General features: G+C 41.8%; 1 protein-coding gene across 2 annotated transcripts in view; it reads left to right on the forward strand.

The window, feature by feature from the left end:
* Positions 1 to 23,753, forward strand: part of ttll9 (tubulin tyrosine ligase-like family, member 9) — a 48,693-nt gene that overhangs the window by 4,192 nt on the left and 20,748 nt on the right. The window contains exons 4-9 of one of the 2 annotated variants that reach the window (XM_073061573.1): positions 4,515 to 4,626; positions 7,146 to 7,331; positions 7,774 to 7,842; positions 10,024 to 10,114; positions 14,239 to 14,279; positions 23,285 to 23,372. In XM_073061573.1, the coding sequence (XP_072917674.1) occupies positions 4,515 to 4,626; positions 7,146 to 7,331; positions 7,774 to 7,842; positions 10,024 to 10,114; positions 14,239 to 14,279; positions 23,285 to 23,372 (587 nt within the window). The remainder of the gene's footprint in view (positions 1 to 4,514; positions 4,627 to 7,145; positions 7,332 to 7,773; positions 7,843 to 10,023; positions 10,115 to 14,238; positions 14,280 to 23,284; positions 23,373 to 23,753) is intronic. The other variant, XM_073061574.1, reaches the window with a different exon arrangement.

Here is a 23,753-nt window from a genome sequence, read left to right on the forward strand (position 1 = left end):
CAACCCTGGTGTTTGATTAGGTTTGCATTTCTAGAAATGGCCTATCATAATTTCCAGGAATGTGAAACTGTGTCATATGTTACTTATTAAAAATGTGAGTCAGGGAAAAATTGGCTTACTTGTTTACTACTCTTCACATAATTTTTTTAATAGTGAATGTTTATTCTGATTCATAGATTGTTTGGTAATTTGTGAATCCTTTAAGTGTGAATTTCCATTACCTGAAATGTCATAATGTGAGGGTGGCCTATATATGGATTACTGTATATGACAAGGTAGCACTCATTCATTCTGTTGCAAGCAACATGTTAAGTAAGGGTTACCTGTTGCCACTAGCAACTAATTCTACCCGTGCTGTTGGATGTATGCGTCATTAGTGGTCAGGCATTATTTAAAGGAAGCCTGCTGTTTTTGGATATAGTCATAGAAAAGTACAACACAGAAATAGGCCTTTTGGCCCATCTAGTCCAAGCAGAACCATTTAAACTGCCTACTCCCATCGACCTGCACCAGAACCATAGCCCTCAATACCCTACCATCCATGTACCTATCCAAACTTCTCTTAATCAAGTTTGTGTTTACCACTTGCGATGGCAGCTTGTTCCGCACTCTCATAACCCTCTGAGTGAAGAAGTTTCTCCTCAAGTTCCCCTGAAATTTTTCACATGTCACTCTTAACCCATGACCTCTAATTGTAGACCAACCAAACCTCAGTGGAGAAGCCTGCTTGCATTTATCCCTCATAATTTTGTGTACTGCTATCAAATCTCCTCTCAATCTTCTACATTCCAAGGAGTACATTGTAATTGACATTGCTAGTGAGCCACAGTCTGCAAGCTGAATCTATGCTGTGAAGTATTGAGTGCGGCTATATATATGGGAATGTATGGACCATGTTTATTGGGAGCCTTGGTGAAGAGTTAGGAAGGAGTGAGGCCACATAACTAGAGGCCCTCTAGGAGGAAGTAGCAGCAGGATAGGACACAGTTGCTTAACAGATGTGCACGTAGTGCAGTAAGAAATTTAACCATATGACAAGTTATCAAATGGGGTATTCAATCAACTGCACCATTAACATTGTCCACTCTTCATCACTCCTCTATTTGGACTCCCTCAATTATGAATGGATATGACCATTCAGCTCATTTCTCACCCTCACATACACAACTTGGATTTCACATTGGTATTTATTCAGTCCTGACTGTCATATCACTCAAAGGTACTTGGCTTGAAAGAGATGATAAGTAATAGCAGAATGTAGCAAAGAACCTGAAGTTGACAATCACACTTGCACAGACCATAGAACAGTACAGGTTCCACGATGTTGTGCCAACTTTTAACCTACTCCAATATCAATCTTCCGTCTCACATGCCCCTTCACTTTTCTTTCATCTTTGTGCTTGTCTCAGTGTTTCTTGAATGCACCTGAAGTATCTGCCTCTACCACTTCAGTGCATTCCATACAGTCTTTTTCTTTAAAAAAATAACTACCTCTGACATGTTCCTTATACTTGATTGTAATCACCTTAAAAGTATGTCCTCTAGTATTAGCCATTGTTGCCCAGGGAAAAAGATGCTAGCTGTCCACTCTTACCTATGTCTTTTATCATCTTATACACTTCTATGAAGTCACCATAATTTGAAGCAGGAGGGCACTCTACACTGGGAGAGGGAGAGATTAAGAATGTCTGTAAACATACCTGCCAGTTGTGCTGCGCACATCCTGAGTAATCACCCTGGGATGCCATCCGATCCCGCAGCCTGAGATGGCATGGACTGAGCAGACATCTGCATCAGCCCATTTGTAGAGCCCACCAGTCTTTTATAATATAGAAATCTACAGCACGTTACAGGCCCTTCAGCCCACAATGTTGTGCCGACCATGTAACCTACTCCCGAATCTGCCTAGAATTATCCTACCGCATAGCCCTCTATTTCTCTGTGCTCCATGTACCTATTTAAGAGTCTCTTAAAAGATCCTAATATATCCACTTCTACCACCTTCACTAGCAGTGCATTCCCTGCACCCACTTACCTCTGACATCCCCTTGTACCTACTTCCAAGAACCTTAAAACTATGCCCCCTCGTATTAGCCATTTCAACCCTGGGAAAAAGCCTCTGGCTATCCACATGATCAATGCCTCTCATCATCTTTTACACGTCTATCAAGTCTCCTCTTGTCCTCTGTCACTCTAAGGAGAAAAAGCCAAGTTCACTCCACCTATTCTCATAAGGTACACTCTCCAATCCAGGCAACATCCTTGTAAATCTCCTCTGCACTCTTTCTGTAGTATCCACATCCTTCCTATAGTGAGGTGACCAGAACTGAACACAGTACTCCAAGTGGGGTCTGACCAGGGTCTTGTATAGCTGTAACGTTACTTCACTGCTCTGGAACTCAATTCCACGCTTGATGAATGCCAACGCACCATATCCCTTCTTAACAACACTGTCAACCTGCGCAGCAGCTGATTTCTCAGTTCCATGTAGTTCCTTTTAGGTGTTTCTAGACTTTATAAGGTATTTGTTAGATGCACTTTGGAGTATTATGAGCAGTTTTGGGCCCCTTACCTAAGAAAGGTTGTGCTGGCATTGGGGTGGATCCAAAGGAGGTTCATGAGAATGATCCTGGGAATGAAAGGGTTAATGTTTGAGGAGCATTTAATGACTCTGGGCCTGTACTTGTTGGAGTTTAGAACAATGGGGGGGGGGATCTCATTGAAACTTATTGAATATTGAAAGGCATAGATAGGGTGGATGCTGAGAGGATGTTTCCAATAGTAGGGTGTCTAGAACCAAAGAGCACAGCCACAGAATACAAGAACTCACTTTAGAACAGAGGAAATGGGATGGAAGAACAAAGGGAGAAAATGATTAGATGTTCCAATTATTAATTGTGGAAGATTTTGAGTTACCTGAAATTGGAAAATTCAATGTTGATACCATTTGGCTGTAAGCTACCCAAGTAGAATATGAGCTGCTATTTCTCCAATTTGGTTTTGATCTCTGTGTAGCAGTGGAGAAGACTGAGGACAGATAGGCCAGAATGAGAATGGGAAGACTTAAAATGACATGTATCTGGCCAGTGTGGACAGAGCACAAATCTACAGTTGGTTCAACATTGCAACCAACTGTACTTCTAGTCACCACATGGGTTTCTTGGTTTAAGAAAAGTAATATGGTTACATCTCTAGATATCCTTAATATATTCTTAGCCTTACACCCCAGAAATTATCTAAAAAATGTAACCATCGACAACCCATTTTTTGGATTGTTGTGATTCAGGCACATCTAGTTTGGAGGACAGGTATAAAATGAGGTACTGTTGCTTACTACCAACATAACAGGTGTTTGCATGGGCGGTAGCAAGCAGTTGGTATTGGAGAGTAAAATCCGCTTCACATTCTGGGTAGGGCTGAGCTGTTGTGATACAAGCAAAATAATGTATGAAGTTAGTGACCAACTTGTAATATGTGGAAGCCTTAATCTGTGCAACCCTCACATACGCTCCTCTTGGAGGAGGAAATGAGTTGAGGCCTTTAATCTGTGTATAGGCAACAACAATGAGGTTACTTATGAATCAATGCACCGCAAGCTAGAAGATATTGCTAACATCTTAAGCAGATATTTATAAGAGCCACAGTCATCTTGACATCCACAGAATGTTAAGATGCCCCCTAAGAATATATTAGGAACATCTAATGATGTAATTCACATGTTGTCAAGATGAGTATACTGAGGTCACAAAAGTGATGGTAGAAATTGGCAGATTTCAGTGATAATCTCTTCAATGCTGTTCAGATGAATTAACTATTAATAACACTCATTACTAAACACCCACTTCCTTAAAAATCTATTTATAAATTAACTAACCTGCTGTGAGAACTTTCCCCTCCTCCTCCCAACAATTTGTGCTCTTCTGTGTGTCCTCTCTCCATTCTTGTAGTTGTGCACAATTATAAGGTGAGGATGACTAGGCCAGCCGCAGCTTTGACCAGAAGCTTTTAAGAAAACAAATAAGTCATTTAATACTTTCCTAATCATTCCCTATGAATTACTGAAATGAATGACAAATGAATGCATTGCTCTGTATGCCACTATGGTTATTAGAACATTGAGTGCAAACTTTATAAAGTTAGCATGTGGTGCATGTCCTTCTTGTTGAGATCAAGTGGTTATGTTTCACTAAAAAAAAAATGCCCTTCCCTATCCCTGCCATTCAAAATCCCATTTCAAGCTGCTTCTTAACCAAGGAAAAATTCATTGTTCCTGAGCTTAAAACCGATTCTAGGTGGAAATTTGAAGGATGAACCCTAACAATGAAAAAAATAACGCTGTCAGGATAAAGTTATCTGGATTCTGAACTCTGATTATGAATCTGTTCCCTGGCTTGTTTAAAGAAACAGACACATGGTGACCTGTGATGTGACTGTATTTGGTGGCATTGAATGGTGTTTTTGATTCTGCTGTGTGTTTATATCCTGTTTGTCATTGAGTTCTCCCTTGTTGACAGTGAAGGTGAATGGGACTTTTACTGGTGTGACACCAGCTGGCTGCGAGAGAACTTTGGCTACACGTATATGGATGAGCATGTTCGCATCTGTCACTTTCGCAATCACTATGAGGTATGAAAGTGGAACTCCTGCCTCCCACAGGTATGGTGAACAACTTCACCAGAGCAAACTGGATTATACAGATCATTAAGAGAATCATTTCCATGCTTATGAGAGATAGGAAAATCAGTATTAGATCCTACTTCAGACTTTCCCAAAAGACGTATCTTATGGTAATAAGAATTTATTATGTGTTTTTGATATAATGGAAAAGACCTAAGTGCTGGAGACATTAGGGATTGTTGGAGTAAGGAGGTTGAGTATTGGTGGAGCTAAACAAGCCAAGTTTCTTCAATGAGCCAGTTTTTAAGATGAGAGAGGATGTGCCTAACTTTTTCTAATATGCATGTGCATGTGTAATATGCCTGTAGGAACCAGATGTGGTATAACTTCCTGCTCAGCTGACAAAGGACATTGGTAATGTATCCTTCCTGATTTGGGGAAATCAGAGCTGTACATTGTATTCCAAGTCTAGTAGAATATGCATACTCACATTTTTTTGCAATTAAGCCCAACAGACCATTGCTTTCCTAATTGCTTAGTGTATTTGCACATTAACTTCAATGATTCAAGAGCACCCAGGTCTTCAGAACACTAACACCTTTCAATCTCCTATCATTTAGAACTACTTTAGATTTTCTATTTTTTTTCCATCCTGTGTTATAGCAAGGTATGCTGTGCCCACAAAAATGTGGATTTTGAGTAAGAAGATTATTTTAAGTATTTATTAATTTAATTTGTTCTCACTATTTTAACCTTGTAGTTTTCATTTGCAGTGGTATGAAAGTGGCCTACCATTTCTCAGTTAATTAGGTTATCAGCTAAAACTGATTGACTCACGTTATTATCAACTGACTCAGTTTGTGGTATCTGGAAATATAAATTAGTAGCAAAAACAAAAATGCTGGAAAAAACTCAGCAGATCAGACAGTATCTGTGAGGAGAGAAACAAGTCAATGTGTCGACTCTATGACCTTTTGTCAGAACTGAAGTGTTTCTCCTTCCACAGATGTTACCTGACTTGCTGAGTTTCCAGCACTTTCTGTTTTTGTTATCAATGCTGGAAATCTGATGATTTTTGATTTTCATCCATTTCCGAGAGTTCTATTAAACCAGTGCCCAATGACTGTAGTACCAAGGGTTGACTTTGATGAGTAACAATGAAGCATTATATTCAAAGAATTTAATATATTGTTAAGGCAGGCATAGCAAGATTGGAGTTGGGAAGCTGAGATAAATTACCATTAGTTTTTAAAAAGTGGATAAATGAATGGGATTAAATGCTGATAAATACCTAGGACCCATTGATCTGTGTGGTAAGGTTTGAAAGAAAAAAATAAAAAACTACAGTGGCTAAAAATCTAAAATAAATACAGAAAATGCTTAAAATATTCACCAGGTCTGGCCACATTGATGGGTAGAGAAGAAGTCTATATTTCATGTTGAAAGCCCTTCATCAGAACCTGTCACTTCCTTACTAAGTTTTTGGTCATCATTCATGATAGTTCATTATGTGGCTTGTTGTAAAACTTTTATCTTACTTTCAGTGCTATATATTGAACATTTCGCCATCTTAAAGATACAGCGTAAATGATAAATATGAGAAATTCTGCAGATGCTGGAAATCCAAAGCTGCACATACAAAATTGGTAGGTTAATTGGTCATTGTAAATTGTCCCATGATTAGGCTAGGATTAAATCAGAGTTTTCTGGGTGGCATGGGTCAAAGAGTCAGAAGGGCCTGTTCCGCTCTGTAGCTCAATAAATAAATAAATAAATTTCTAAAATGCTAGAGGAACTCAATAGGTCAAGAAGCATCCTTGGAAATGAACAGACAGTGGATGTTTCAGGCTGAGGCTCTTCAGGGCTGAGGATGAAGGGGAAAGATGCCAAAATAAAAAAGTGGGGGGAGGGGAAGGAGGCTAGCTGAAAGGTTATAGGTGAAGCCAGGTAAGTGTTAAGGTCAAAGGCTGGAGAAGAAGAAATCTGATAGGAGAGGAGAGAGGGGAATAGAGGAAAGTTGGGGGGGTGGAGTTTGTTTAGGAGATATCAATATTCATGCTATCAGTTTGGAGGCTACCCAGATGGGATATAAGGTGTTGCTCCTCCACGGTGAAGGTGGCCTCCTCTTGGCACAAGAGGAGGCCATGGACTGACACGTCAGAATGGAAATGGAAATCTGAATTTAAATGTTTGGCCACCACGAAGCCCCACTTGTGACGGATGGTGCGGAGGTGCTCGACAAAGCAGTCCATGAAGCAATGCTAATTGTTTCATTCTGAAGAATGATTTTTACATAAAAGAGAAAGAAACAGGTGGTTTGGTCAGCACTGGTATTGATCCTTCATACTATCAGAAGTTCTGTACAAACCTTTTAACTATGACAGCCTCCCAGCTGACTAAACATGATCTCTCTCACAGTTAAAAAGAATGTGCAATGGTAAATTGTTACTTCGTCTCCATTTGTGTGACAATTCACTGTTCATAAACTGAGATCTAGATTACATTTTCTCTCTTTCCTCAAATGGAAGCTGACACGAAAAAACTTCATGGTGAAAAACCTGAAGAGGTTTCGCAAACAGCTGGAGCGTGAGCATGGGAAGCTAGAGGCGGCTAAATGTGACTTCTTTCCAAAGACATTTGAGCTGCCTGTTGAGTACCATCTGTTTGTGGAAGAGTTCAAGAAAAACCCAGGAATCACATGGATTATGAAACCGGTGAGGAAAAGCAGACCAAGAAGCCACATATCCCATTTTCTGTTTAATCGATCCCTGTTCACACTTCCAACTATTGGCATAACCCCATCCATCTTTCAGTTTTGAACCATATATATACACACACAAAACAGTGAGTATTGCATATCACCGTGCCCAGAAAGTAGGTATTAAATGTTCAACAAATATGAACAGATAACAACTGACATTTCTAGATTGAGTGAATGGTTATTCAATGTTGTGAGCAAAGCTAAGAAATTAATGATAAAATGAGTTTCACAGTAGAACAATAAGCCTTCCGATTCAATCAGCCCCTCAATTTCCAGCAAATCAGCCACTGAATTTCTGGCAATGTGTCATGTGTTAATGTATTCTATCATTCAGGCAAGTGGTAGGAATTGTATATTTCAGTTTTGCTTATTACATGAAATCCTTTTCGTTTTAGGTTGCAAGGTCACAGGGAAAAGGTATCTTTCTTTTCCGAAGACTCAAAGATATCATGGAATGGAGAAAGGTACTACTCTCCTCTAACAATTTGTTAAACTGGTATTCCCATATAATGGGTGAAAGGCCTGTGGTTAGGATAGAACAAAAGAATACACCTGACAACTTGCAATGTTTGATAATCAAAAACTACAGAGATTGGAAACCTGAAATAAGAAAGCTTTTGAATGCATTTTGTGTATATCCTCTTGTCACACCTCTCTCCTTCCTGATGGAGTAAGTATTGAGTTTGCCTTGATTCTGGCTTTCCATCCCACCGCATTCTGCATCCAGTGGATTACCCTTCACAATCTTTGCCATCTTCAAAGGGGTTTCACTCCAAGGCACATCTTCTCCTCCCTTTTCAGCATTTTGAAGTGACCATTGTCTTTGTGACTCCCTTGTGCACTCTTCTGTTGCCATCCACTGATCTTCAAATGGCACTTTCTCATGGAACCGTAGTAAATGCAACACCGAAGCTTTCTGTACCGGTTAGCATAACACTTTACAGCACCAGCGATCATGAATGGAGTTCATTCTCTCTGTGTCTGCAAGGGTTTCCTCCAAGTGCTTCAGTTTCCTATATTCCAAACACATATGGGTTAGGGTTAGTAAGTTGAGGACAAGAGTCAAGGAAATTGGTACTCCATTGCTGAGTTCTGAGGAATCCAATGACATTAGCATGCATTTCTTTGAAAATTCTATTTTTCCCATTAAGACATAAACATGCACATTTACACACACGTGCATTCATACTCCCCTGTATCATTAACCTCCAGACATTAAGTAGGATGAATGTTAATGTGACACTGTTGATATTTCTCAGGAAAATGCAGCCAATCACTGAACCAATTTCCCAAAGAGGGGTTTTAAAGTTGTTGCTTTGGGATTACTTGTCCATTGGAATTTACACCGTGTCAAAGATAATTGCCAATCTACACTCAATGGCCACTTTGTTAGGTACTTCCTATATGTTTGTGGTCTGCTGCTGCAACCTATCCCCTTCAAGGTGTAACGTGTTGTGAGAGATGCTCTTCTGCAAACCACTGTTGTATTGTGTAGTTGTTTCCAGTTTAATAAGTTCAAGTTTATTTTCACTCAACTGTATGCCAAACAAAACAATGTTCCTCCAGACCAAGGTGCACAATGCAGTACATATAACTCACATTGTTAGTATTACTAAAATAAATTAATAAATAATAAAATTGATATTTAGCATAAAGTGCATTTATGACACAAGTTTAAAAAGTAAGCCATATAACACTACTGGGCTTCATGTGCGATGAGACCTAGGTGGTGGCAGGGAGTTCAGTAGTCTCATAACTTGCAGGTAGAAGCTGTTTTCCATCCTTACAGTCCTTATCCTAATGCTACGATACTTCCTGCCTGATGGTAGCAGGTCAAAGAGGCTGTGGGATGGATGGGAGGGATCCTTGACAATGCTAAGGGAGGATATGCATATGCAGAGCTCCTGATAAATATCTTGGATCAGTGGAAGAGAGACTCTGATGATCCTCTCAGTGGACCTCACTATTCTTTAAGGTCTTGTCAAATCAGATGCCTTGCAATTGAGTTATTGTTACTTTCCTGTCAGCATGAACTAGTCTGGCCATTCTCCTCTGACCTCTCTCATTAACAAGACTTTTTCACCCACAGAACTGCTGCTAACTGGATGTTTTCTGTCTTTTGCACCATTCTCTGTAAACACTAGAGACTGTTGAGCACGAAAATTCCAGGAGGTCAGCAGTTTCTAAGATATTCAAACCACCCAGTCTGGCACCAACCATTTTGATGATTTCCTCTGAACAACAGCTGAACTTTCATACATTCATACTTTCATACATTGTGTTGCTGCCACGTGATTGCCAGATGAAATATTTACATTAATGAGGAGGTGTGCAGGTGTACCTAATAAAGTGACCACTGAGTCTATACCACCATTTCATGAGCAAATTAAAGGCTACAATGGAAGTCAGAGGCAGAACTGGAGGATACTGCAACCTTCACACCTCTTATCTGCCAGGTCTAAAAAGGCTCCAGGTTAGCTACTGCTCTCCTCAGAACATACAATTCAAGACATCATTGCCAAAGGCTGTGGTCAAAAATTGCCAAACCTCCTCATCCTGTCTCAACCTAGTCAGTGACCTCAAAGATGGACGTTTCTCTGAATCACCAGTATAAATTTTCTCAAGCTGATCCTTGTATCTTCTAGGATGGGAGTCGTGCAGATGACTCGAAAGATGAAGCTACAGTAGAAAGTTACGTTGTTCAACGCTACATTGAGAACCCCTACTTAATAGGAGGTAAAATACCTTATCACTTGTAGAAGAAATGTGTTCATTTATAGATCAACTTTAATTATCCATAGTTAATTCAGAAGGACATTAACAAAAGAGTATAACTGCTGAGGAAATACGAGGACAAATGACCAAATGTTTGAGCAAAGAGATGCGTTTGAGGGAAGGTTTCCTCCCACCATCCAAAGACGTACTGGGTAGGTTAATTAGTCTTTGTAAATTGTTCTGTGGTTAAGTTAGGGTTAATCAGGTTTGTCAGTAGTTGCTGGGATGGTGTGGTTGGGATGGCTGTAAGGGCCTACCCTGAACTGTAGAGGTAGGAAGATTTAGGGAGCGAATGCTTCCCCCCCCCCCCCCACCATTCCGTCCCACACACACGTATTTTGGTGTATTCTTTCTCACAGGCATTTCCTCTTTTCTCCACCATCTATGCAACTCAAACATGCTTATTTATCACTTTTTAGTTTATTTCCCATTTATTTTGCTTGACCTACTGAGTGGTTTTAACAATTTCTGATGGAATGCTGACTCAGACAGTCAGTCGGGTCTTCCATACAGACTAACTAACACAGACAAATATAGGCAGCTGGATCTTTCAGACAGCATTATCAGTGCATGTGCAGATACACATACACACAACCAGCATTGACACAGTATGTGGGATGTTCTGCTGGACATGGCAGTGTGTCCTGATCTTAGGAAATGAAACTGAGCAGATGGAAGTGTTGCTGGGAGAACACATAGGAAGCAGGGACCATAATTCTGTACCTTTCAAGTAGTTATGGAAAGGGATACTGTTTATGGCTCATTATTGTAAATTGTTTGATATTTAGAAACTTTTCTTTATTTTTGACAGCATTTTTTGCTTTACAGAATTTTTTTTACATATGCCTAATACTTTTGCACAGTACTGTAAATACAGGAGGTATGAATATAATTATTAGTGTGCAGATAACACAGAAAGCAGTGGTGTTGTGGAACGTGAGTAAGTGTGTCAGGCTGCAGCAGGATAAAAATCAGATGGAAAGTTGAGCAGAGTGAGACAGAGACTTAGGAGTCCAAGTCCAGAATTCCCTTAAAGTGGCAGTATAAGTGGATAGGATAATTAAGAAGGTATATGGTATGCTTGCTTCATAGGTCACACCATAGAATTAAAAAAAAAGTTGGGATATCACGGTACAACTTAACAGAACACTGGTTAAGATGCACTTGGAGTGATGTGTACAGTACTGATCACCACCTTATAGGAAGGATGTGGTTGTACTAGATAGAGTGCAGAGCAGATTTACCAAGGCATTTGCCTGGATTGGAGAACTTCCGTTATTGGGGGGGGGGGGGGAGATTAAAAGGAGACTAAGACTGACCTGCTGTAGTTGTAAAATTGTAAGGGGCAGGTACTCAGAATTTTTTTTCCTGTGGTAGGGATATAAAAACGAGAGCATAGGTGGAAGCTGGGAGGAAGGAGTTTTAAAGGGGATTTAAGAGTAAAGGTTTTTTTACACTTACTAAGTAGGTGGTGGACTCAGATACATTCATTATGTGTAAGAGACATTTAGGCAGGCACAAATAGGCAAGGCATTGAAAGATCTAATATAGGCAAAGGGGATTAGTGTAGATGGGCAAAAATATCATCATGGTCACAGTGGGTCAAATGGCCAATTTTTGTGCTGTACAACTATACTCTATGGTACCATGTAGGAAGTGAGTCATTCATCACAGAATAATCAGCTTCTGAGCTGTTCTGTTGGTGGGTTTCTGGTCAGATAGTGAGCAGCTTGGCATTGGTAATATTACCGATTGTTAAAGTAAAATGAATTGACATTTTCATTCATGATGGCAGATGTGTGGCCAGAATATAACATTTGATCCTACATGAACGTTGCCTAGGTCTTGGTGCAAGGAACACAAACTGCTTCACTTGCTGAATTGCTGTGAGTGCAATTGAACACTAGCAATCATTGGCCCTGGTGCTAGCCTTGTGGTGGGAGGAATAATGAAGTTCAGAAACACCCTAGTTTTTGGATGGCCTGTCTTGGAGAAACACCATAAATGTTTAAAGAACTTTTCAATCTGTAATAATAATAGTAAACTATTTTGTGATATTTATTAATGACCAGATGCAGTATATGTTCCATTACTTTAAGGGTAGTGTTAGGGTGAATATTTAATGAAATTCACCCTAATACTATAATTTTAAGGATTATAGTAAGTGTATGATTATGCAATGTGATAATGGGTAGCTATAGAAAATGGCCATTTCTAACTTACAAAGAAATCGGCTTGGGGCCAGTAGTCAGGAACAAAAGCCTTATGTAATCCTGGGACTGCCTGTACTTGAAGAAAGGTAAGCCAAGAACACTGTCCTGCAGGACCTATGCTGTGATATCTACTAACCGTAATGATTGATCTCTGAGAACTGTATCCATCTTCCTTGGAGCAAAGGCAAGACTGTAACCACCAAAGTGTTTTCCTTGATGCCCATTGACCATGATACATAATCAAAATGGGTTATGTGCTTTAATATCCAGGGCTTTCACTTCTGGAATTCAGCTCCATGATTATGTTTGGACCATTGCTATTAACTGGAGCTGATTAATCCACAAGAAACCTAAAGTGCTTGCCATTGAGCTGGTTCAGATGTATGAATAACTGGTTGGTCCATTTGATTTCAGTCCGTTCCAGCAGTCTGTGGATGATTGAACATAGATTAGATCAGTAAATTGTTATCTTTTTTGTGGGTAATTTCCCAATACTGAAATGTTATACTCCTGAACTAGCTACATCTCCAGCCAATCTTTTTAGAGGTGTTGCAGCCCAGGCATCTTCCCCTCTTGGGTAGATGCCCAGGCTGCAAACCCTTTGGAGATGAAGCTAGTTCAGAAGTATGAGATTTCAGTATTCCAACCTTTATTATGCCCACTGGTGTTGATTGTTGCATGATATTGTAGAAGTGTATCATACTAGCCGAGAATTGACTTCTGTAATGATGGGGATCTCTGGAGAAAGCCAAGATTGATCAACACCCTCTCCTACTGCCTGAAAGTGATTGCAAAGGTTTGAGCCTTGTCTTTATGCATTTGCTTACTGGGTTCCATCAAAACTGAAGATGCAGATGTTCTTGGATCCTCTTCCCTGCTTTGACTATTTAACTATCAACTGTTATCGACAGCTGGATGTAGCAGTACAGCAGAAATTTAATCTGATCTTTTGGTTGTGAGACTATTTTAGGTATGACTGATGACGTTCCTACAGTTGTTTGATGCTCATTATCACATGGTTGATCTCCTAGCTTGATAGTACCTGAAAAGGGAGGGATTTGCCAGTTTACAAAGTTTCAGGTTTGATGCAAAATAAATCTTCTGCTGATGGTCCATGGTGCCTCATGAATGTGCAGTTCTGAGCTGCTAGAGTTGTTCTGAATAGAAGCCTTGGACCCGATGGTCACATACTGCAATATGATTTATTTATTTGTTGAGATACAGCATGAAATGGGCCCTCTGGCCCTTTGAGCCATGCTGCCCAGCAACCCCCAATTAACCCTGGGCTAATCACAGCATCACTTATAATGACCAATTAACCTACCAAAAGTATGTCTTTGGTCTGTGAGAGGAAACCAGAGCACCTGGAGAAAACCCACTTATTCCACAGGGAGGACGTACAAGACTTCTTACAGATGACGTTGGAATTGAACTCCAAACTCCAATGCCCGAAGTTGTAATAGCATCATGCTAACTGCTATACTGTCATGGCACCCAATGGTAGAATATATCCTCAATGTCAAAGCAGGACTTCGTCTTCATAAATGTTTTGTTAGAGTGACTCCTGAGTAATGAACAGAGACCATTAATGCTGCCTTTGCCATGTTCTGTAAATGGCAAAAAGAACACATAGAGTACTTGCATTTGTCCCTGTATATAGCATCTGTTGCTGTGCACAATCCTTGACACAGACAAAGATTCAGGATAATACTTGTTCAGTTCATGCAACTGTATATAATTCCTAGACTGTCCAGAATACTTCGGCTGTACACAATCTACAGTCTCTTCAAATAGCTAATCCTATTGGGGAGGGAAAGTTTTCAATTTAAGAACCATTAATGGTTTACTCATGAGACCTTTGGCTATTTACAGGGAGGAAATTTGATCTACGAGTATATGTACTGGTGACATCTGTAAGTAGATTTTGTTTCTAAAGCCCCTCTTGGGCTGTTTGGTTATTAAACAAATGTAGTATTCAGCTGCTTCAAAGTGTTAAAGTAAGTGAATGTTCTTGAATTGTCATTGGGAAAGCTCCTCCCATACATTTGGATTTATTAATCATGTTTGTGTTTTTGTTCTGATTTGTTGGACTTGTATTAGGCCAATGAAAAAGTAGGTATAAATGTTAAATCTGATCTCTAACTTAAATTTATAAATGAATGTGTTTAGAAAATACCATTCTTGCAATTTGATGATGTTGGGCAGAGGACTTCCCTGTGCACATCTGTCCAGTATCCTGTGATGAGCTAATTGGTGTTGACAATCACACCAAAAGAAGGTCTTCCATTTGTAACTGAGCAGGTACAAATAAAGATCTGTTGGTCAAAGCAAAATACATGGCTTTGGAATTAAAGTATACTTTGCATTAGTGTTTACTAAGGAGGAAGTTTTTGCCTAGTTTGTTATTAGCAAGATTACCATGACAGGAGATTTGGTAGAAACAGATTAAGTATTATAAAGTCGGCTGCATTTCAGGTTTTCCATTTGGGAAATGTCCTAGGTCACTGAGGGAAATAGGAGGTAGAAGTTTTGGAGATGTTGCTTGCTAACTTCAGTCCTTTTAAGTACAATAATGGCGCTTAAAAGTAATGAGGTTTATAAATGTTACACCACTGCTGCAAGAAGGTCAAAATCCTGGATCTGGACTGATAGATGAGTTAGTTTAATAGAACGTAGAACAATACAGCACATTACAGGCCCTTCGGCCCACAATGCTGTGCCGACCCTTAAACCCTGCCTCCCATATAACCCTCCACCTTAAATTCCTCCATATACCTGTCTAGTAGTCTCTTAAACTTCACTAGTGTGTCTGCCTCCACCACTGACTCAGGCAGTGCATTCCATGCACCAACCACTCTCTGAGTAAAAAACCTTCCTCTAATATCCCCCTTGAACTTTCCACCCCTTACCTTAAAGCCATGTGCTTTTGTATTGAGCAGTGGTGCTCTGGGGAAGAGGTGCTGGCTGTCCACTCTTATCTATTCCTCTTAATATCTTGTGTATCTCTATCATGTCTCCTCTCATCCTCCTTCTCTCCAGAGAGTAAAGCCCTAGCTCCCTTAATCTCTGATCATAATGCATACTCTCTAAACCAGGCAGCATCCTGATAAATCTCTCTACCCTTTCCAATGCTTCCACATCCTTTCGATTCTGAGGCGACCAGAACTGGACACAGTACTCCAGGTGTGGCCTAACCAGAGTTTTATAGAGCTACATCATTACCCCGCAACTCTTAAACTCTATCCTTCGACTTATGAAAGCTAACACCCCATAAGCTTTCTTAACTACCCTATCTACCTGTGAGGCAACTTTCAGGGATCTCTGGACATGTACCCCCAGATCCCTTTGCTGCTCCACACTCCCAAGTATCCTGCCATTTACTTTGTACTCTGCCTTGGAGTTCGTCCTTCCAAAGTGTACCACCTCACACTTCTCCGGGTTGAACTCCATCTGCCACTTTGCAGCCCACTTCTGCATCCTATCAATGTCTCTCTGCATTCTTCAACAATCCTCTACACTATCTACAACACCACCAACCTTTGTGTCATCTGCAAACTTGCCAACCCACCCTTCTACCCCCACATCCAAGTCATTAATAAAAATCACGGAAAGTAGAGGTCCCAGAACCGATCCTTAATGTTGGTGGTGGGAGAGCCTTTGGTAATAATAAACTTGGAACAGTTTAGCAGCCATATGAGCAAATTTGGACAAATAAGATGAGTCAGAATTGATGAGTGCAAGATGTGCTGCACTAACTTAATTGAGATTTATGGTTAGCTTATAGAGAGTCGAATGAAGTCAAGTTTATTGTCATTTAACATATACATGTATATCATCAAATGAGATGTTTCTGTGGACCAGGGTGTAAAGCACAGTAGTACACATAACACACAATAACTTGGGAAAGTAAGTCTTAAATCTACAAATGAATTGTGCACAGATAAACAAAATAAAGTGCTCACAATTTGTTATCTTAGCAGCAGCAGCAGTTCAATGCAATACCATATAGCCATATAACAATTACAGCACGGAAACAGGCCATCTCGGCCCTTCTAGTCCGTGCCGAATGCTTACTCTCACCCTAGTCCCACCGACCTGCACTCAGCCCATAACCCTCCATTCGAACCTGCCGCTACCACTCTCTGAGTAAAGACGTTCCCCCTCGTGCTGCCTTTCTGAGACTTTGCTCCTTGAAGATGTCCTGGGTACTTTGTAGGTTAGTACCCAAGATGGAGCCAACTAAATTTACAACCCTCTGCAGCTTCTTACCATCCTGTGCAGTAGCCCCTCCATACCAGACAGTGATGCAGCCTGTCAGAATGCTCTCCACAGTACATCTATAGAAGTTTTTGAGTGTATTTGTTGACATACTAAATCTCTTCAAACTCCTAAAGAAGTATAGCCCCTGTCTTACTTTCTTTATAACTGCATCGATATGTTGGGACCAGGTTAGAGACCTCAGAGATCTTGACACCCAGGAACTTGAAAATGCTCACTCTCTCCACTTCTGATCCCTCTGAGGATTGGTATGTGTGAAGAAGGGCCATACTGACTTTTCTGATCAGTGCATGGGGTCATTAAGTGAAACGACTTATTTTAACCACATTTAGTCAGGTTCTTGTATATTTGATTTCACTTTGCTACTAAATGAAGGCAAACCAATATTGGTCACTTTATTTAACATAGAACATAGAAATCTACAGCACATTACAGGCCCTTCAGCCCACAATGTTGTGCCGACCATGTAAGCTACTCTAGAAACTGCCTAGAATTTCCCTAGCGCATAACCCTCTATATTTCTAAGCTCCATATTTTTCCCATGAGTCGGCGCGGCACGGCAGCAGTGGCCTTTCAGACCTGGTGTTACTTTAATTTAATTTTCTATTTTAAGTTTGATACACAATTTTCGATAAGGGCACGTGGATAACAGAGCAGCTATCTACCATCACCAGATACTACTACATTACAGAGATTGCCCAAAAACAAACCTTCATAAAGATCTGCTGGCTGAATTACGCGACGTCGGCTTGCTGAGGGGGATGGACCTACAATCCTCAGACTTGCCTGATGCTGGGAGCCGGAGATGGAGACGTTGAAAGCAATGTGCGAGGAAGCAGAAGCAAGGCAAACGGGCAGGGGTCCGTGCCAGGCTGAAAGCAAACCCTAGCCGGCCAGCTCTCCCGTCCATTCTGCTCTCCAATGTCCGCTCCCTGGACAATAAAATGGACTACACCCGACTCCAACGTAATACTCGGCGGGAGTACAGAGTTTGCTCCGTGTATGTCTTCACAGAGACATGGCTCACTGATGGGATTTTGGACGCTGCCATCCAGCTAGACGAGCTAGCTTTGTTTCGTTCGGACAGAGATGCAGCTGTCTCCGGTAAGACTCGCGGTGGCGGAGTGTGTGTTTACATCGACACGGAATGGTGTAAGAACACTGTGCTGGTTTCCAGACACTGCTCATCATTAGTGGAGTTTGTGGCAGTTCGGTGCAGACCATTTTATTTGCCACGGGAATTCACCTCTGTCCTTATATTCGGTGTCTACATTCCCCCCAGTGCTAATGCTAAGGAGGCACTCTGTGAACTGTACGGGGCTATTAGCGAACTGCAGAACGCACATCCTGATGGTCTGTTTATTGTCGCCGGTGATTTTAACCACGTGAACCTTAAGTCAGTGCTCCCCAAATTCCATCAGTATGTGGACTTTGCAACGAGAGGGGAGAATGCATTGGACCTGGTTTACACAAACATCCCCGACGCATACCGAGCAGAGCCCCGCCCCCACCTCAGATACTCAGACCACATCTCTGTTAAGCTAATCCCAGCATACAGACCGCTCGTCAGGCGCTCCAGACCAGTTCAGAAGCAGGTGAAAACCTGGCCAGCAGGAGCCATCTCTGCTCTTCAAGACTGCTTTGAGAACACTGACTGGCACATGTTCAGGGAGGCTGCAACCGATGGCGACTCTACCAACTTAGAGGAGTACACAGCATCAGTGACCAGCTACATCAGCAAGTGCATTGATGATGTTACTCTGTCCAAGTCCATCACTACACGCGCTAACCAGAAGCCATGGATGACAGCAGAGGTCACTGAGGACCTGTGTGCTGCTGAGGTCCTGTGACTCCGCCTTCAGAGCAGGCGACAAGGCAGCTCTAACAACAGCAAGTCGTCCCGAGCCATCAGAGGGGCAAAGCGTGCACGTGCCCAGCTAATCCACAGTCACTTCCAGGACAGCGGTGACACGCGGCACATGTGGAAGGGCATCCAGGACATCACCAATTACAAGGCAACATCACCTGACTGTGCAGGTGATGCCTCCCTCCCAAATGCGCTGAATAACTTCTACGCCCGGTTTGAGGCGGAAAATGACGTGGCGGCGAGGAAGTCCACCCCTCCTGCCAATGACCAGGTGCTGCGTCTCTCCGTGGCCGATGTGAGAAGAACCCTGTGCAGGGTCAACCCATGGAAGGCTGCTGGACCAGACAACATCCCTGGTAGAGTGCTCAGAGGACGTGCAGACCAGCTAGCAGATGTTCTCACTGACATCTTCAACATCTCCCTGAGCAGCACCACCATTCCAACATGCTTCAAGGCTGCCATCATCGTCCCCGTGCCGAAGAAGTCTTCAATGTCCTGCCTCAATGACTACCGTCCCGTTGCACTCACATCCATCATCATGAAGTGTTTCGAGAGGCTCGTCATAAGGCAAATCAAGACCCTGCTGCCCCCCTCACTGGACCCCCTGCAGTTTGCGTACCGTCCCAACCGCTCAACAGATGACGCCATTGCCACCACCCTCCACCTGGCCCTAACCCACCTGGACAAAAAAGACACATACGTTCGTATGCTGTTCATAGACTTCAGTTCAGCATTCAACACAATCATCCCTCAGAAACTGATTGGAAAACTGAGCCTACTGGGCCTGAACACCTTCCTCTGCAACTGGATCCTAGACTTCATGACTGGGAGACTCCAGTCAGTCCGGATCGGGAGCAGTATCTCCAACACCATCACACTGAGCACAGGGGCTCCCCAGGGTTGCGTGCTCAGTCCACCGCTGTTCACTCTGCTGACCCACGACTGTGCTGCAACACACAGCTCAAACCACATCATCAAGTTCGCCAATGACTCTACCGTGGTGGGTCTCATCAGCAAGAATGACAAGTCAGCTTACAGAGAGGAGGTGTAGCGGCTAACAGACTGGTGCAGAGTCAACAACCTGTCTCTGAATGTGAACAAAACAAAAGAGATGGTTGTTGACTTCAGGAGGGCACGGAGCGACCACTCCCCGCTGAACATCGACGGCTCTTCGGTAGAGATCGTAAAGAGCACCAAATTTCTTGGTGTTCACCTGACGGAGAATCTCACCTGGTCCCTCAACACCAGCTCCATAGCAAAGAAAGCCCAGCAGTGTCTCTACTTTTTGCGAAGGCTGAGGAAAGTCCATCTCCTACCCCACAACCTCATCACATTCTACAGGGGTTGTATTGAGAGCGTCCTGAGCAACTGCATCACTGCCTGGTTCAGAAATTGCACCATCTCAGATCGCAAGACCCTGCAGCGGATAGTGAGGTCAGCTGAGAAGATCATCGGGGTCTCTCTTCCCGCCATCACGGACATTTACACTACACGCTGCATCCACAAAGGAAACAGCATTATGAAGGACCCCATGCACCCGTCATACAATCTCTTCTCCCTCCTGCCATCTGGGAAAAGGCTCCAAAGCATTCAAGCTCTCACGATCAGACTATGTAACAGTTTCTTCCCCCAAGCTACCAGAGTTCTCAATACCCGAAGCCTGGACTGACACCTTGCCCTACTGTCCTGTTTATTATTTATTGCAATGCCTGCACTGTTTTTGTGCACTTTATGTAGTCCAGTGTAGGTCTGTAGTCTAGTGTAGCTTTCTCTGTGTTTTTTTTTATTATGTAGTTCAGTCTTGTTTTTGTACTGTGTCATGTAACACCATGGTCCTGAAAAACGTTGTCTCATTTTTACTATGCACTGTACCAGCAGTTATGGTTGAAATGACAATAAAAGTTGACTTGACTTGACTCCATGTACCTATCAAAGAGGCTCTCAAAAGACCCTATTGTATCCACTTACACCACCATGCTGGCAGTGCATTCCACACACCCACCACTCTCTGTGTGAAAAACTTACCCCTGACATCCCCTTGATACCTATTTCCAAACACCTTAAAACTATGCCCCCTCCTGTTAACCATTTCAGCCCTTGGTAAAAGCCTCTAGCTAGCCACATGATCAATGCCCCTCATCATCTTATACACCTCTATCAAGTCACCTCTCATCCTCCGTTGCTCCAAGGAGAAAGGCCAAGTTCACTCAACCTATTCTCTTAAGTTACGCTCTCCATTCCAGGCAAAATCCCTGTAAATCTCCTCTGCACTCTATCGTATCCACATCCTTCCTGTAGTGAGGTGACCAAAACTGAACTAAGTACTCCACGTGGGGTCTAACTAAGGTCTTATATAGCTGTAACATTACCTCACCACTCTTGAACTCAGTCCCATGGTTGATAAATGCCAACACACCATACGCCCTCTTAACCACACTGTCAACCTGCAAAGCAGCTTTGAGTGTCCTATGGACACTGACCCCAAGGTCTCACAGATCCTCCACACTGCCAAGTCTTAACATTAATATTATATTCTGTCTTCAGATTTGACCTACCAAAATAAACCACTTCACACTTATCTGGGTTGAAGCCCATCTGCCAGTTCTGCATCTTATTGATGTTCTGCTGTAACCGCTGACAATTCTGCAGACTATCCACAACACCCCCAACCTTTGTGTCATCAGCAAACTTACTAACCCACGCTTCTACTTTTTCATCCAGGTCATTTATAAAAATCACAAAGAGGAGGGGTCCCAGAGTAGATCCTTGTGGAACACCACTGGTCACTGACCTCCATGCAGAATACGAACCATCTACAACCACCCTTTGCTTCCTGTGGGGGAGCCAACTCTGGATCCACAAAGCAAGGTCTCCTTGGATCCCATGCCGCCTCACTTTCTGAAGGAGTCTTGCATGGGGTACCTTATCAAATGCCTTACTGAAATCCATATACACTACATCCACTGCTCTACCTTCATCTATGTGTTTTGTTACTTACTCAAAGAATTCAATCAGGCTTGTAAGTCACGACCTGCCCTTGACAAAGCCCTAATCAGATTATGTCTCTCCAAACACTCATAAATCCTGCCTGTCAGGATCTTCTCCATCAGCTTGCCCACCACTGAAGTCAGACTCATTGGTCTGTAATTTCCTGGGTTATCTCTACTCCCTTTCTTGAACAAGGGAACAACATTTGCAACCCTCCAGTTCTCTAGTACTTCTCTCATCCCTATTGATTATGCAAAGACCATCGCAAGAAGCTCAGTAATCTCCTCCCTTGCTTCCCATGGTTGCTTGGGATATATCTCATCCAGTCCTGGTGACTTATCTAACTTAATGCTTTTCAAAAGCTCCAGCACATTCTCTTTCTTAATGTCTATATGCTCAAGTGTTTCAGTGTGCTGTAAGTCATCCCCACAATTGCCAAGGTCTTTTTCCCTGGTGAATACTGAAGCAAAGTATTCATTAAGTACCTCCCCTACCTCCTCCGACTTAATGCACACATTTCCACTATCACACCTGATTGGTGCTATTCTCATCCTCTTGCTCTTCACATACTTGTAGAATGCCTTGAGGTTTTCCTTAATCCTGTTCACTAGGACCTTCTCGTGGCTCCTTCTGGCTCTCCTAAGTCCATTCTTAAACTCCTTCCTATCAATCTTGCAATAATTTTCTAGAGCTCTAACAGTATTTAGATTCTTGAACCTTTCATAAGCTTTTCTTCTTCTTAACTAGATTTTCTACATACTTTGTACACCATGGTTCTTTAACCCTACCATCCTTTCCCTGCCTCAATAGAACATTCCTATGCAGAACGCCATGCAAATGTTCCCTGAACATTTGCCACATTTCTCCCGTGGATTTCACTGAGAGCATCTGCTCCCAAGTTCCTGCCTAATAGCATCACGTTTTCCCCCACCCCAATTAAATGTTTTCCCAAATTGTCTGCTCCTATCCCTCTCCTGTGCTATGGTAATTGTAACTTGTGGTTTTATGGATCTGACAGTCTTGAGGTTTTAACAGCATTTTGACTTCAAAAGTTTAATTTTTTTTGCACACTTTATTTATTCAAATGATGATCACATAATCTTTAAAGGGGTAGCCACAATTCAACAAAACACTTTATGGAACATATTCTAACCTGGGCTCTACCAGAAGAGGCAGAGAATGCACAGTTTTGTTAAACCCATCTAAAATAAGAGTTCAGCTCCAGTTCTGAGCACCACTTTAGGAAAGATTTGATGGTATAGTGGAGAGAACAGAAGAGACTTATTGAAATGGTTCTACGAATAAAAGATCATAATTACATGGATATGTTGGGGAGCCTGGGATTGTTTTCTTTGCTGCAAAGAGGATAAAGAGTTTTAAATTAATTAAGGGATTTGAGTAGAGTAAATTCATTTTTAAAATGTTTTCAGTAGCTAAAGGTCAATATTAAACTATTTAAAGTTCATGACAAAAATAAACCTGAGACAAGCATGAGGAAAATCATATTCATACAATGAACTCCTAGGATTTAGAGTGTCATGCTTCGGAGGCTGGTAAATGGAGAATCAACAGCTGCTTTTGGAGGGATATTAGATAAACATCAGAAGGAGGTAAAATCTGCAGTGATGTGGAGCAGCAGAAATATTGTTTGAAAGATATTCATGGAGCATCGAAACCAACCAACTCACTCAGAGTTCTGTTGCAGGTAAAGTAAAAGTGTAGAGTTTGTTCAGTAATGCCACACACTTGTTTAATTATCCCTTTGCCATTTTTCCCTCGGTGTAGTACATTCCTCTAAAAGCCTGGTTATATCGAGATGGATTTGCCCGGTTTTCAAATACTCGCTTCTCCCTGACCAGCATTGATGATAATTGTATCCTTTGCTATATCATAATAAAGTATAACAATCCCTGAAATCACTTACAAGGACATTTGTGCATTTGCTGTAACTTACAATATTCAATATCATTTCCAGAACTACTGCACCTTTTATTTTACCTTTTAGTTTCTCACTATAGCCTCAGCAAAGCCACGTTACCCATTTCACTATTTCCCATGGGATCTGCTGTTTAACTTGCACAAAGAAAACATTTCCTCACAGTAAGATACAGTACTTTCTTTGCAAGAAGAGACTATAGATGCTGAAAATCTGGAGTAACACGGATAGGAGCTGGAGGTACTCAGCAGGTCGGGCAGTATCTACAGTATGGAGGAGAATGGACAGTCAGTATTCTGACCTGGAATGTTGACTATT

The sequence above is a fragment of the Hemitrygon akajei genome, chromosome 11 (genome assembly GCF_048418815.1).
Source record: "Hemitrygon akajei chromosome 11, sHemAka1.3, whole genome shotgun sequence".
Taxonomy (NCBI): Eukaryota; Metazoa; Chordata; class Chondrichthyes; order Myliobatiformes; family Dasyatidae; genus Hemitrygon; species Hemitrygon akajei.